The 13,310-nt window shown below is 35.4% G+C and overlaps 2 protein-coding genes across 6 annotated transcripts in view; both read right to left on the reverse strand.

The window, feature by feature from the left end:
* The window catches only part of LOC123551136 (uncharacterized), a 96,608-nt gene that overhangs the window by 66,943 nt on the left and 16,355 nt on the right, over positions 1-13,310 (reverse strand). For 4 of the 5 annotated variants that reach the window (XM_053525004.1, XM_053525003.1, XM_053525006.1 and 1 more), the window contains exon 2: positions 4,763-4,834. The exons of the other annotated variant lie outside the window; for it this stretch is intronic. In XM_053525004.1, coding sequence (XP_053380979.1) covers positions 4,763-4,783 — 21 coding nt within the window. In that variant the 5' untranslated portion in view covers positions 4,784-4,834. The remainder of the gene's footprint in view (positions 1-4,762; positions 4,835-13,310) is intronic. 5 annotated transcript variants of the gene reach the window in all.
* LOC128549024 (uncharacterized) overlaps positions 1,462-13,310 on the reverse strand; it is a 34,071-nt gene continuing 22,222 nt past the window's right edge. The window contains exons 2-4 of the mRNA XM_053525010.1: positions 3,305-3,802; positions 2,804-2,998; positions 1,462-2,590 (exon numbers count right to left, since the gene is read on the reverse strand). Of these exons, the coding sequence (XP_053380985.1) occupies positions 2,222-2,590; positions 2,804-2,998; positions 3,305-3,787 (1,047 nt within the window). The 5' untranslated portion in view covers positions 3,788-3,802 and the 3' untranslated portion in view covers positions 1,462-2,221. The remainder of the gene's footprint in view (positions 2,591-2,803; positions 2,999-3,304; positions 3,803-13,310) is intronic.

Below are 13,310 nucleotides of genomic sequence, written 5' to 3' on the forward strand. Positions count from 1 at the left end.
GTTTTAGACAAGAAGATTTTTATTTTCTTTCCTTTCGGCTGCCATTGCAACCAAAATTCTGTATGGAATTCAATTGTTTTAATAATGTTTGAAGAAGACCATCCAGAAAACATCCCTGTGAAGTTTCATTAAACTGGCATGGTGGTTTAGAAATGGATGTTGTTTAAACGAAAATGTTGACGGACGACGGATAACCACTGACCAGAATAGCTCACCCTTGAGCACTTCGTGCTCAGGTGAGCTAACAAGAAAATGAAGTATTGACATGAAATAAAAAGTCTCTTACTGGAAAGTAATGATCTGCCAATGATGAATGTATAATACAGTATGTAATGACACAAAATGTAGGGATTAAAATTGTCATATATTTAAGTCTACAGATGTTGATTGCTTGTAACATCTATTATAAATATAGATGTATTTCATGAAATATATGTTAATATAGGTATTTCAATAACATTCCATTTTCAAACTGTTGGGAAAATAAGAGAAGATGTTAATGAAATTACATCATCACATTAAAAAGAAGTAACACAACATTTTAATTGGGTACGAATGACACAGAAGCTTGATATGTTGAATATCAATAAATACATAATTATTTAAATATTCATGCATGGACGAAAAAGCTACAGACACAACAGTACAATTGACTTAAAATATTTTACCGACCAACCTAAAAGTTTCATTTAAAATGTTTGACAAAAGAAAATGACATTAGTGCGACATATGTCACACAGTGGTTTTTATAATACCAGACAGATGAATACACTCAACGGAATTCCTAATCGGTCAGTTTATGTTGTACTACTATTTTGTTAATAATGCATATATTCGTACGAAATTTCACATACCGACATTTGAATAGGTACTGCAGCTAATTATTAATTTATTTTTGGCTACTCACGGCCAAAATAACCGCATTATGCGTTTTGGCTAATATTGCATATTTTGCACGTGCAGGGCATGTGCACCAACATGCACGTGTTCGTTTACACTTTTGGCATTACTGACGAAAGTCCTACTAGGAAAACACATATCATAGTGAAATTGACACAAGAGCAACGCAGTCGAGCTGGGTATTTTTTGTTTTATTTTTTACTTAGTAAACTTTTACTTCGTAAAGGACCATAGCTCTTCAAATACTTTTTGACCAAGTAAAGGGTAAAATCTGGTTTAATTGTGTAAAATCAAAATTAAACCATCAGGTGCTTCACATGCTGAATGATAATCCTGAGAGATTTGATGACACTGTATCAAATGCGTTTTTGAGATATGCATGACTCAATTTCGGATTGACGGATGGACGATGGCATCTCTTAAGTGCCACTCCAACACAACTCCACCACGCTCTTAAACAATTTTGGTGGGGACACAGAAAGCCAGCCACTTTTAGGTTTAAAACATCTTTCTGTTATATATCGAAGATTTGACATTGACAATATAACAAATAAAACAATGTATGATTAACTGAATCTTTATTAGGTCTTTTACGAAATATAATAACGATTCATAAGATACCCTTAAACTGAAATTTTTTTGACTTGCGGCGGAGTTTCTAAGGTCGCTGACTTGAATCGCTTGCCCCTCACTGATGTCGGTTCGAAAACCTCGCATGTGAATAATATATCCAGCTGGCTTACATAACGACGGCCATTATACCAATGCGACCGCCCACGCATGTCTTCCTCCATTTAACTTAAATACTGTCAGTGTGACTCTAAAACCAACGAAACATTACCTTAATTTCACTTTCCTAGTCAATGAGATGTTCATTTTGGTGTGGAAATATGAGTTCACGTTATCATATTTTAATGTCATTCTCTTGTTAATAAATATCACTCAACACCAAATATTTTTCTGGTCAAAATATTGATGACAAGGTTAGCGACAACAAAGAAAATTTGTTCCAAAAATTACATGAACGTCCATACGTCTCTGGCATGTGTCAAATAAGAATGAAATGTCTGGAAGTCTATTTTTAAAATGTTCAAGATGCAAGATATCTAAATATAATATGTCTACTGAAGAATGAAGGTTTTAGATGTTTGACACAATCACAGTCAAAAACCACTTCCTCATCGAAACCAGTTAATAACATGTAGAAAATAAACATTGCACGACACACAATGACAGCTTACAATAGTAAAAGCGCTCTTTAAATTATGACCAAACCCTTTAATGATATGTGTGTTTACATACAGCTAGTATTTATTTTATATTACTGCGTTTGTTTTTTGAACTTTCCTGCAACCCAAGCCCCAGCTTCTCCGGCCATTCCTCCAACATACTCGCCAACAAATCCTACGGCTTGCAAAACCTGTCCTCCGTCTTGTTTTCCAATTTTAACAGCTTCGTCAAGTGTCGCTTCTTTTCTCTCTTCAAGGACTTTTCTTTGTTCAACTGTAACTTTATTTCTTTTAACTATTCTCATTATTTCTTCAAGTGTTGGCACATTCAGATTTTTTCTGTTGAACTCTTCCAAATCCGTCTCAATTGCTTCCATCTGCGCGGTGATGCTCTGCTTAAGTTCGTCACAGTCCTCATAGGTAGACTGAAACCGGTTGTTGTGAAGCATCATATTTGTAATCTTAAAGTAGAAATAAAATTATCTTCAAACAAATAACTTGTTACCAACGAAAATATCTGTACGAAAATATAATATATGAACCACTATTGAAGATAGATATATTAATTAAATTATAGATATTATTTCATTCGTTTGCTTGAAAATATGATTGTCAATTAAGAAGTTTATTCAAATGAAATTGGTGGTCTGATTGAAATTAAGTATAACCAAAACCTCGTTTATGGCCTTTTGTAGTTTTGTACGACGATCTTTCAACTGTACTTTTGGACGATCTTTCAACCAAGGTGATTCATCTTTCAACCCAGGTGATTCTAAAAGCTCCTTCAAGGCAGACAGGTATGTCTGTTTTGTTTTTGTAGAAATTTCGTTGAAACTGTTGTGCATCAACGAGTTCCTGTTGGCAATTACCTAAAAAAGTGAAAATGAATGTTTATTATCAATGTCAACGAGGAAAACCTTCTTTGTACGCCAAATGATGGAACCAAGTTTAATAAATTAGCGCAAACAGTTTGATTAGTTAGAGCCTTTACAGATGTATAAAATATTTTGTTCGCAAAATGCTATTAACTTTACATCAAAACTAGTTTAAAAAACTGACCGTTAAATGATTTTATTATTCATTTTATGTTAGCAGATATGCAGTATTGCCACGTATTGTACATATTTTTAACGTATAAGTATTTTCTGTTATCTTTAAAGAAAAATACGTCCCACCTTTTCAATATTTTTTACAGGGGCAAAAAGTCGACAGCGTTGAACTATTCTGCACAATAGTTTCAAATCACAATCTTGAATTCGTTGTGTATTCTTCCCTGCATGGGATAAATTCATCTTTAATAAAATCCACCACAGCTTGCTTTTGCCTACGTTTTCAGGTGTTTCCAATAGTATTGAGCTCTCTGGGGATCCCAACATGTCGTCCTGAATCCGTTTGTATAAACTCGTGCATGGCATGCAGCAACATTTCAATTTTTCCATTATGTACGATTTTCCGTTATTTTTCCGGAAGTGGCTCCTGTTGTGTTCTATGAAAATCGCGACATGTTTTATGTCTGGTAAACTTTGAGCATATCCTTCAGCAATTTCTTGCATGTATTCACACAAGGCTTCTTTCGTCAGATTCAAAGCTACAATACATGCTGACCAATTAAAGAAATCCTCATGGTCTCGTACGAATAAAAATCGATGCGATGACATTTCTTCAGCACTTACCTGTAATACAATTCGAAATTTCTGTAACATGTGAAACGAGTATTTAATTTTTTTCTGGCGAGACATATTCAATAGGAGGGAAGATGATTTATTGCTTCTATTCTTTATCAAATGACATAAACAAGAGGGCCATGATGGCCATATATCGTTCACCTGAGGTTAGTTGCTTGCTTGAACAGTTAAAAGTTTCTACAAAATAAATACAGGAAATTAAGGTGTATGCTTTATTTTATTTTTTTTTTCTTATTTTGGAGGGGGCGGGGAATGAGATGGGGCAATACTTTGAGACATTTTAGACATTGGGGAATTGTTGTGATATGACAATATCAAAAATGAAATTTTTTAGAGTTTCCACTCCATAAATAAGGGTTAAAGAGGCAACGCACCTGGTGGAAAAGCTTTTTGGTGAAACAGAATAGTTGCTACAGTCTTCGTAAAAGGTCAACAAAGAAACATTTGTTTGATATTATTTGAAGTTGGGCCTGCTGTTTCTGTCATAACATATTTAAAATTTCCAATTTTTACGTACAGGGAAAAAGTGACCGTTTGTGTGAAATTATTTCAAAATCGGGCCAGCAGTTTATACATGAATATTTTTTAAGTTTTCACTTTATAAGTATAGGATAATTGACCACGCCCCCATGTGGCCATGCTTTTGTGCAGATCTTAATAATTTAACCAATCTTGTAAGATGGTCACACATGGTATATTTGCATGTTATTATTAAACATTGGGCAAGAAATTTCCTGCAAGAAGTTTCCACTATAATTCATAATGGAAAAAAGACCTCGCCTTCTGGCGACCATGTTATTGAGGAATCGGAAAAGCTTGACCAATCCTGGTGATGGATCACACAAAGACCATTTTTGTGCAAATATTTAAAAATCAGGCCAGCAGTTTCATACAAGAAGATTTTAAAAGCTTTTATTTTATACACATTATCCCAAGGTATAAACTTACCTCATTCCCAGGAAGTTCCATGTACTTTTTTGAATTGGTGGTCTTGGTCCTAAATATATAATTTGTTTTAGGCTGAAATGACACATAATGAAGTGCTAAGTATATGTCATACATCCGCTCAACACTTCCCTGGAATTTCTCAAAATTGGATTTTTTATGATTGTATTCGCACTGGTATGAGCGCAGATTTGTGGAATTTTCAAATCTACTCCCCCTTGCACCCATACATTTTTATCGGTTTATTGTGATCGCTCGATTTCCGTCGTCCGTCGTCAGTCTGTCTGTCTGTCGTCTGTCTGTCTGTCAACATTTAGCTTGTGTATGCGATAGAGGCTGTATTTTTCAACTGGTCTTCATGAAATTTTGTCAGAATTATGGCTTTATGAAATCTAGGCCATGTTTGAAATTGGTCATTTGGAGTCAAAAAACAGGACACTGAGTCAAATCAAAGAAAATCCTTGTGTATGCGATAGAGGCTGTATTTTTCAACTGATCTTCATGAAATTTTGTCAGAATTATGGCTTTATGAAATCTAGGCCATGTTTGAAATTGGTCATTTGGGGTCAAAAACTAGGTCACTAGGTCAAATCAAAGAAAAACATTGTGTATATGATAGAGACTGTATTTTCCAACTGATCTTTGTGAAATTTTGTCAAAATGATTACCTTGATGAAATCTAGGCCAAGTTTGAAAATGGGTTATCTGGGGTCAAAAACTAGGTCTCTTGTTCAAATAAAAAAAAACCTTGTGTATGCAATAGGGACTGCATTTTACACCAGATCTTCATGAAATTTGATCAGAATGTTTGTCTCGATAAAATCTAGGTCAAGTTTGAATATGGGTTATCAAGGGAGAAAAACTAAGTCACCTAGTCAAATTTAAGAGAAACCTTGTGTACGCAATAGGGGCTGCATTTTACACTGGATATTCATAAAATTTAGTCAGAATAATTGCCCTGATAAAATCTAGGTCAAGTTAGAATATGGGTCATCTGTGGTCAAAAACTAGGTCAAGAGGTCAAATCAAAGAAAAACCTTGTGTATGCGATAGAGACTGTATCTTTCAATTGATCTTCATGAAATTTGGTCAGAATAATAGCCTTGACTGTATTTTTTAATTGATCTTCATGGAATTTGGTCAGAATGATATTAGCCTTGATAAAATGAAGGGCGAGTTTGAATATGGGTCATCTGGGGTCAAAAAAACTAGGTCGCTAGGACAAATTTAAGAAAAACGTTTTGTATGCGATAGAGGCTGTATTTTTCAATTGAGGTTCATGAAATTTGGTCAGAATGATTGCCTTGATCAAGTCTAGGTCAAGTTCGAATGTAGGTCATCTTGGGTTAAAAACTAGGTCACTAGGTCAAATCAAAGAAATACTTGTTTACCCTCAAGATGTTTGGTCCAATCTTAATGAAAATTGGTCAGCATATTTGTGTCCATGAAATCACTAGGTCAAACATGTTTACTTTGTTACGGTGTCTATTTCTCAGGTGAGCGGCCTAGGGCCATCTTGGCCCTCTTGTTTTTACATTTTAGATTTAAGAACAAGTGCTTAATCGTTAAAATATCTAAATGAAACTGAGAAGTTTAGTAAGTTGTAGCATCCTCTAGGACAAGCGTGTTCAATGTTTTATTTGCCATGATAATTACTCCTGAAGCCTGTATATATCTAAATGTAAAATGCTTTATTAAACCGAGAAGTAAAATGACAGGTACTTGAAAATGCAGCTTTCTGAATGATCAGTGAAATTCTCGATCATTTGTCAGGCATACGCCTATAAGTGAATATTATTTCAAAATTTATACTGCTACAGAAACTTCTTTTGTTATACTTTTCTGACTTCTGATAAAGTTACGTACATATTTATCTGAACAGTAAATTCCATAAATATGCTTTTTGCCAAGTAGGAGATTCATAAATTCAAATGTTCTTGGAAAATGTGAATAAAACCTAAGCATAAAACATCTGTTTTTAGAACTATGTAAGCGCTATGTTTTAAAAGCTGTGCAGTATAGACACGTATATTCTTATTTCTAACAATATTCTTAATTAACAACTTCGCTGCCTACGAAAAATTTAAATGATGCCAAAGTGAAATTGAAGAAGTCAAACGTCGTAAGAGAATCTAATCCTTACGTCAGTGGCGGCTTCATTCTGGTTTACTGGTGCTTAAATTGATTAGGTAAATCAAACTTTTTTGAAATTTTTAGATAAAACGACCATAAAGCTGATCACCAACAGGTAAATCAGTAATTGTTAAAACGAAAGTTATTAATATGGGAAAAATAAAAATACGTCAATTCTAATTTATCGGGTCTTGAGTTTGTTTGACAAGCACATGTAACTGCAAACGTCACCATGATAATTGTGATCTAAAATGCCCTTAATAGCATCCCAGTTGTCATTCCTTTGCCTTATTTACCCATTAAATAATTGTTACAGCTAGTTTCTTTCCGACCAAAATATAAATAAAAATAAATATAACAAGTGAATGAAGTATTGTCATGCAATACAAAGTACCCTACTGGAAGGCACCTAATTTTCTCTACTGCAGTATAGCATAATGAACTGATATCTGTCAATGATGTATAAACAATATTGTACTATATATATACAGTATGTTATAAGCAAAAGACTTGGATTAAAATTTGTATATATAAAACCCCACAGTTGTTTTCATATAGCATTTTTGGCCGATTATCAAAAAGGTAACGTTATTTATAGTATATAAGGGGTCATGATGACCCTGGATCGCTCACCTAAGTAATATGAGCTACATGTTTCAAATGTCAAACTGATGACAAAATATTAAGAAAGTCAGCAGGTCACATTCATGGTCAATGAAATTCAGTTTTACGACTGGTGTGTAAAACTGTGTATGTCATCAAAATTTCAAGGCTGTATCTTAAAAATACAAGAAAGTAGGTCAGTAGGTCAAGGTCACAGTCAAGTGACAACATATTTCTTGGGGTCATCAGGTAATTATAATTAAACAGTCTTGGAAATAGGATCAGATGATTTTTTAAGTATTTTTCCTATATAACTCACATAATAACTAAGTGACTCCAGCGCGGGGCCTCTTTTAACCCCAGGGCCATAATTTGAACAATTTTGGTAGAGGACTACTAGACAATGCATCATACCAAATATCAAAAGCCTAGGTCGTATGGTTTCAGACAAGAAGATATTTAAAGCTTTTTCTTATATAAGTCTATATAAAACTTGGGACCCCCAGGGAAGGGCCTCTTTTCACCCAAGGGGTACAATTTGAACAATTTTGGTTGAGGACCGTAAGACAATGCTACAAACCAAATATCAAAGGTCTAAGAGTTGTGGTTTCAGACAAGAAGATTTTAAAACTTTTTTCCTATATAAGTCTATGTAAAATTTGGGACCCCTGGGGCGGAGCCGTATGTGACCCTAGGGGGATAATTGAACAATCTTGGTAGAGGACCACTAGATACCAAATATCAAAGCCCTAGGCCATGTGATTTTGTACAAGAAGATTTTCAAAGTTTACCCTATATTAAAGTCTATATAAACCATGTGACCCCAAGGGCGGGGCCATATTTGACCCTAGGGGGATATTTTGAAAAATTTTGGTAGAGGACCACTAGATGATGCTACACACCAGATATCAAAGGCCTACGCCCTGTGATTTTGGACAAGGAGGTTTTTTAAAATTTTTACTTTCGGTTGCCATGGCAACCAGAGTTCTGCACGGAATTCAATTCTTTTATCAGTTTTGTAGAGCTTTACCCAAGGAACATTTCTATGAAGTTTGGATGGAATTGGCCTAGCGGTTTATGAGGAGATGCCGTTTAAAGTAAACGTTTACGGACGGACGACGGACGAAGTGCGATCACAAAAGCTCAACAGGTGAGCTAAAAAAAATCCAAATAAGTTCACACAAAACTCTTTACCAGGTAGAGATAGGTCAAAATACACCTAAAAATTGGATGTAACATGCATGTTGTACCACAGAAAACTGGTCTCGATTTTTCCCTACGACCTGTAATAAGTAAGTTACAATATAAGCTATTTATAGTAAAAACAAAGGGACATAATTCTAAAACACAAGAGTGTCTCATGGTGGTGAACATTTGTGCCAAGTTACATCAAAATCCCTCCATGCATAAAGAAAAAATGCTCCGGACAAAGTCATTCTTGAATTTGGCATTTGACCTCTAAGCATGACCTTGACCTTAGACCTAGGGACCTGGTTCTTGCGCACAACAATCCGTCTTATAATAGTGAACATTTATGCCAAGTTACATCAAAATCCCTCCATGCATGAAGAAGAAGTGTTCCAGACAAAGTCATGCTTGTATCTGACCTTTGCCATCTGTGTGTGACCTTGACCTTTGACCTAGGGACCAGATTCTTGTGCATGACACTCCTCTCATAGTGGTGAACATTTGTGCCAAGTAATATTCAAATCCTGTTTTGCATGACAAAGTTATACACCGAACAGGAAAAATGTCCCATTAACATTTGATCTCCAAGTGTGACCTTGACCTTTAAGCTAGGGTTCTGGGTTTTGCGCATGACAGGTTGTTTCATCATGGGGAACATTTATGCTAAGTAATATGTAAATCCCTTGATGGATGTTAGAGTTCTGGACCGGACAGGAAAAACACCCTATTGACCTTTGACCTCCAATTGTGACCTTGACCTTTGAGCTAGGGGTCGGGGTTTTGCGCAAGACACGTCATCTCATCATGGGGAACATTTGTGCCAAGTAAAATTAAAATACCTTCATGGATGGCAGAGTTATGGACCAGACAAGAAACAGACCCTGTTCATGTCATGGTAACATTTGACTGCCAAGTGTGACCTTGACCTTTGAGCTAGGGGTCTGAAATTTGTGCATGACACATTGTTTTATTATGAGGTACATTTGTGCCAAGTAATATTAAAATCCCTTCATGGATGACAGAGTTATGGACCGGACAGGAGAAAAGCTCTGTTGATATTTGACCTCAAATTGTGACCTTGACCTTTAAGCTAGGGGTCCGGGTCTCATCATGGGGAACATTTTTGCCAAGTAATATTAAAATTCCTTCATGGATGACATAGTTATCGACCGGACAAGAAATTGCGGACGGACGGAAGGACGGACGGACGGAATGACGGACGGACGGAAAAGCGCATTCCTATAGTCCCCGAAACTGGTTTTCAACCAGTAGGGGACTAATAAATAAATAAAAGTGTTTTTCTGCAAACAGTACCATGAAGACGACATCACTATATTCTGCTAACAATACTAAAAACAAAATACTGCAAAAAGGTCTTTGCACCATTTCTGATGGCAGATTTCATATTTAAACTGAATGCAATAAAATGCATGTATATACTTTTCGACTTCTGCATCATTTATCTTCTACATGGCGTTATATCATATGGATAATAACTTATCGTTTATACTTATTTGTCATAAGGAGATGTTTTGTCAATCAATACTGCTGGCAGTTTTGATTCTCAAAAATGACTTGTTTCTTTAACAAATTGTTTTCATTTATTTATTTGCACTTATCATTATGATTCACTCAAAAATCTATAATTCGAGCTGTAAAGGTCGTTTTTATAATCTAGAAGATGCTTTCATGTCTCCCCCAAAGCTTAGCAGTAATAGGCAAGAAGTTACTAGGGGTCAGGAGCGAAATACATAGAGACACTGATGGTTGACTTTGTGACTGAAATCAAAACGGGAACATCTACACAGCATGTCCAGTTTAACCATTCAGTTTTAATGTTCTGAGTCAAGTGTTCTCAAGTTATAGACTGGAAACGGGTTTCCAAGTTCTGGCCCCTGTGACCTTGACCTCTAAACATGGCCCACAAGATCAATGAGGGTCATCTACAAGGCATGTCCAATCACTCCGTGGAAAAGCACATGTCTCCCCAAAGCATAGCAGTAATAGGCAAGAAGTTAATGGGGACAGGAGGGAAAGACAAAGATACACTGATGGTTGACTTAGTGACTGAAAACCAAAACGGAACATCTACTCGGCATGCCTAATCATAACATTCAGTTTCAACGTTCTGGGTCAAGTGGTTTTCAAGTTATTGATCGGAAACGGCTTTCCATGAAAAGTGTAAAGTGAAATGCGTGCCTTTATTAAGGTGCGTTTTGCTTAAAATTCAACCAAAAGAAACGTTTAATATACTGAATAATATACATGGTCATTCTAATGTGTCATTTATTACAGTTTGCATCAGGTCTGATTTTTTTAACCGTGAAGACCCTTTCGTAAAGGTTGACCTAAGGCATTCTTGAATTCAGAATGTTAATGCTGTCAAATGTACAGTCGCGAAATATGGGAGGTATTATGTGGAAAAAACTAGCTAGTAGAGTGGGTTATTCAGATGGAACATTCCATATATTCAAGTATACAAGTATTTTCTTTGATTTGACCTAGTGACCTAGTTTTTGACTCCAGATAACCCATTCTCAAACTTGACCTCGATTTTATCAAGGCTATCATTCTGACCAAATTTCATGAAGATCAATTGAAAAATACAGCCTCTATCGCATTCACAAGGTTTTTCTTTGATCTGACCTAGTGACCTAGTTTTTGACCCCAGACAACCCATATTCGAACTTGATCTAGATTTTATCAAGGCAACCAGTCTGACTAAATTGTATGAAAATCAAGTGTAAAATGCAGCCCCTATTGCATACACAAGGTTTTGCCTTGATTTGACCTAGTGACCTAGTTTTTTAATCCAGATGACCCATATTCAACTTATCTATCTTAGCTATCATTCTGACAAAATTTCATGAAGATCAGATGAAAAATACAGCCTCTATCACATACACGAGGTTTTTCTTTGATTTAACCTAGTGACCTACTTTCTGACCCTAGATGACCAATATTCAAATTCTGCCTAGATTTCATCATGGCAATCACTCTGACTTACTTTTAGAAAGATCATTTGCAAAATACAGCCTCTATCACATTCACTATGTTTTCCTTTGATTTGACCTAGTGACCTACTTTTTGAACCAAGATGACCTATATTCGTACTTGACCTAGATTTCATCAATGCAATCATTCTGACTTAATTTCATGAAGATCAATTGAAAAATATAGCCTCTGTCGCATACACAAAGTTTAGATTTCATCAAGGGAATCATTCTGACAAAAACTTATGAAGACTAATTGAAAAATACAGCCTCTATCGCATACAAAAGGTTTTTCTTTGATTTGTTCTAGTGACCTAGTTTTTAAACCCAGATAACCCATTTTCGAACTCGGCCTAGACTTCATCAAGATAATTTTTCTGACCAAAATCCATGAAGATAAATTGAAAAATACAGCCTCTATCGCATACACAAGGTTTTTCTTTGATTTGACCTAGTGACCTAGTTTTTGACCCGAGATGACCCATTTTCAAACTCGGCCTAGATTCTATCAAGGTAATTATTCTGACCAAATTTCATGAAGATCAGTTGAAAAATACAGCCTCTATCGCATACACAAGCTAAATGTTGACAGACAGACGACAGACAGACGACAGACAGACGACGGACGCTGGACATCGAGCGATCAGAAAAAGTCACCTGAGCATTGCTCACGTGAGCTAAAAAGTGGATCTTATTTTCTTTTATTAAACTTAAAATATATACTGATCCAACAAAATATTTCACATTAATATAGGCAATACAACAATAATCCAAATATTATTAGGGATTAGATATTTATCAAGGGTTTATACTGCGATATTCTGAATAAATGACAAATATTTGTAGATACAGAATATAATCATAATACGACAGGAAGCGTGATAAATCACACGAGGGCGGTATCGCTCACACGATTCGGTAGCCGAATAACCAGTGTGTTAGTATACCATTATAATTTACCCTGCTAGATTTTCGAAGAATCAGATCTTTTTTATACATATCCTAGATAAATTATGTCAGGGAACATGTATAGGATTAAACAATTATTTCTGGTCAGCTCTGCTTTTTTATTACAGACAGAAATTATTCAGGTCTTCAGTAACTAAGGGTTTGCTATCGTATTTATGATTAATGTGGGATCTAAATGCTAAATGATCATTCTCTGATAAGTTTACAGGATTAAGATGTTAAATAGTGGTAATTCAAATGAATTTTCTTCAGTTTTAAAGAAACCTCAGGAGGTTTGATTTATTAAAAATCCTTATCATTAGTCTACTAACTGAAGTTGGTCTATCATATTAAGCTAGTTCGATACATTTTGTGCGCATGCGCGAATGATCTCGGTTTACGTAAAGTCGAAAAATTTAAGTGTGTTGAATTTAACTTATTTCTTGTTTGCTTTCCAAGAGAATCTTCAATAATCAGCGTGTTAATGGAAAAGGTAGAAGGAAACTATTCGTTGAGGCTTTAAATCTAAGTTTATCGCGGGATTTTTAACGACATTCACCGGTTCCGTAAGGTGTCGAGACATTACACCTCTGGGACAATACACCCTTGGACTTTACTCCCCCAGGTCTTTACACCCTAGGACTTTACACCTCCCTTATTTATATACTATAGATATCTATTGTGTA

Source organism: Mercenaria mercenaria, chromosome 15 (genome assembly GCF_021730395.1).
Source record: "Mercenaria mercenaria strain notata chromosome 15, MADL_Memer_1, whole genome shotgun sequence".
NCBI classification, from domain to species: domain Eukaryota; kingdom Metazoa; phylum Mollusca; class Bivalvia; order Venerida; family Veneridae; genus Mercenaria; species Mercenaria mercenaria.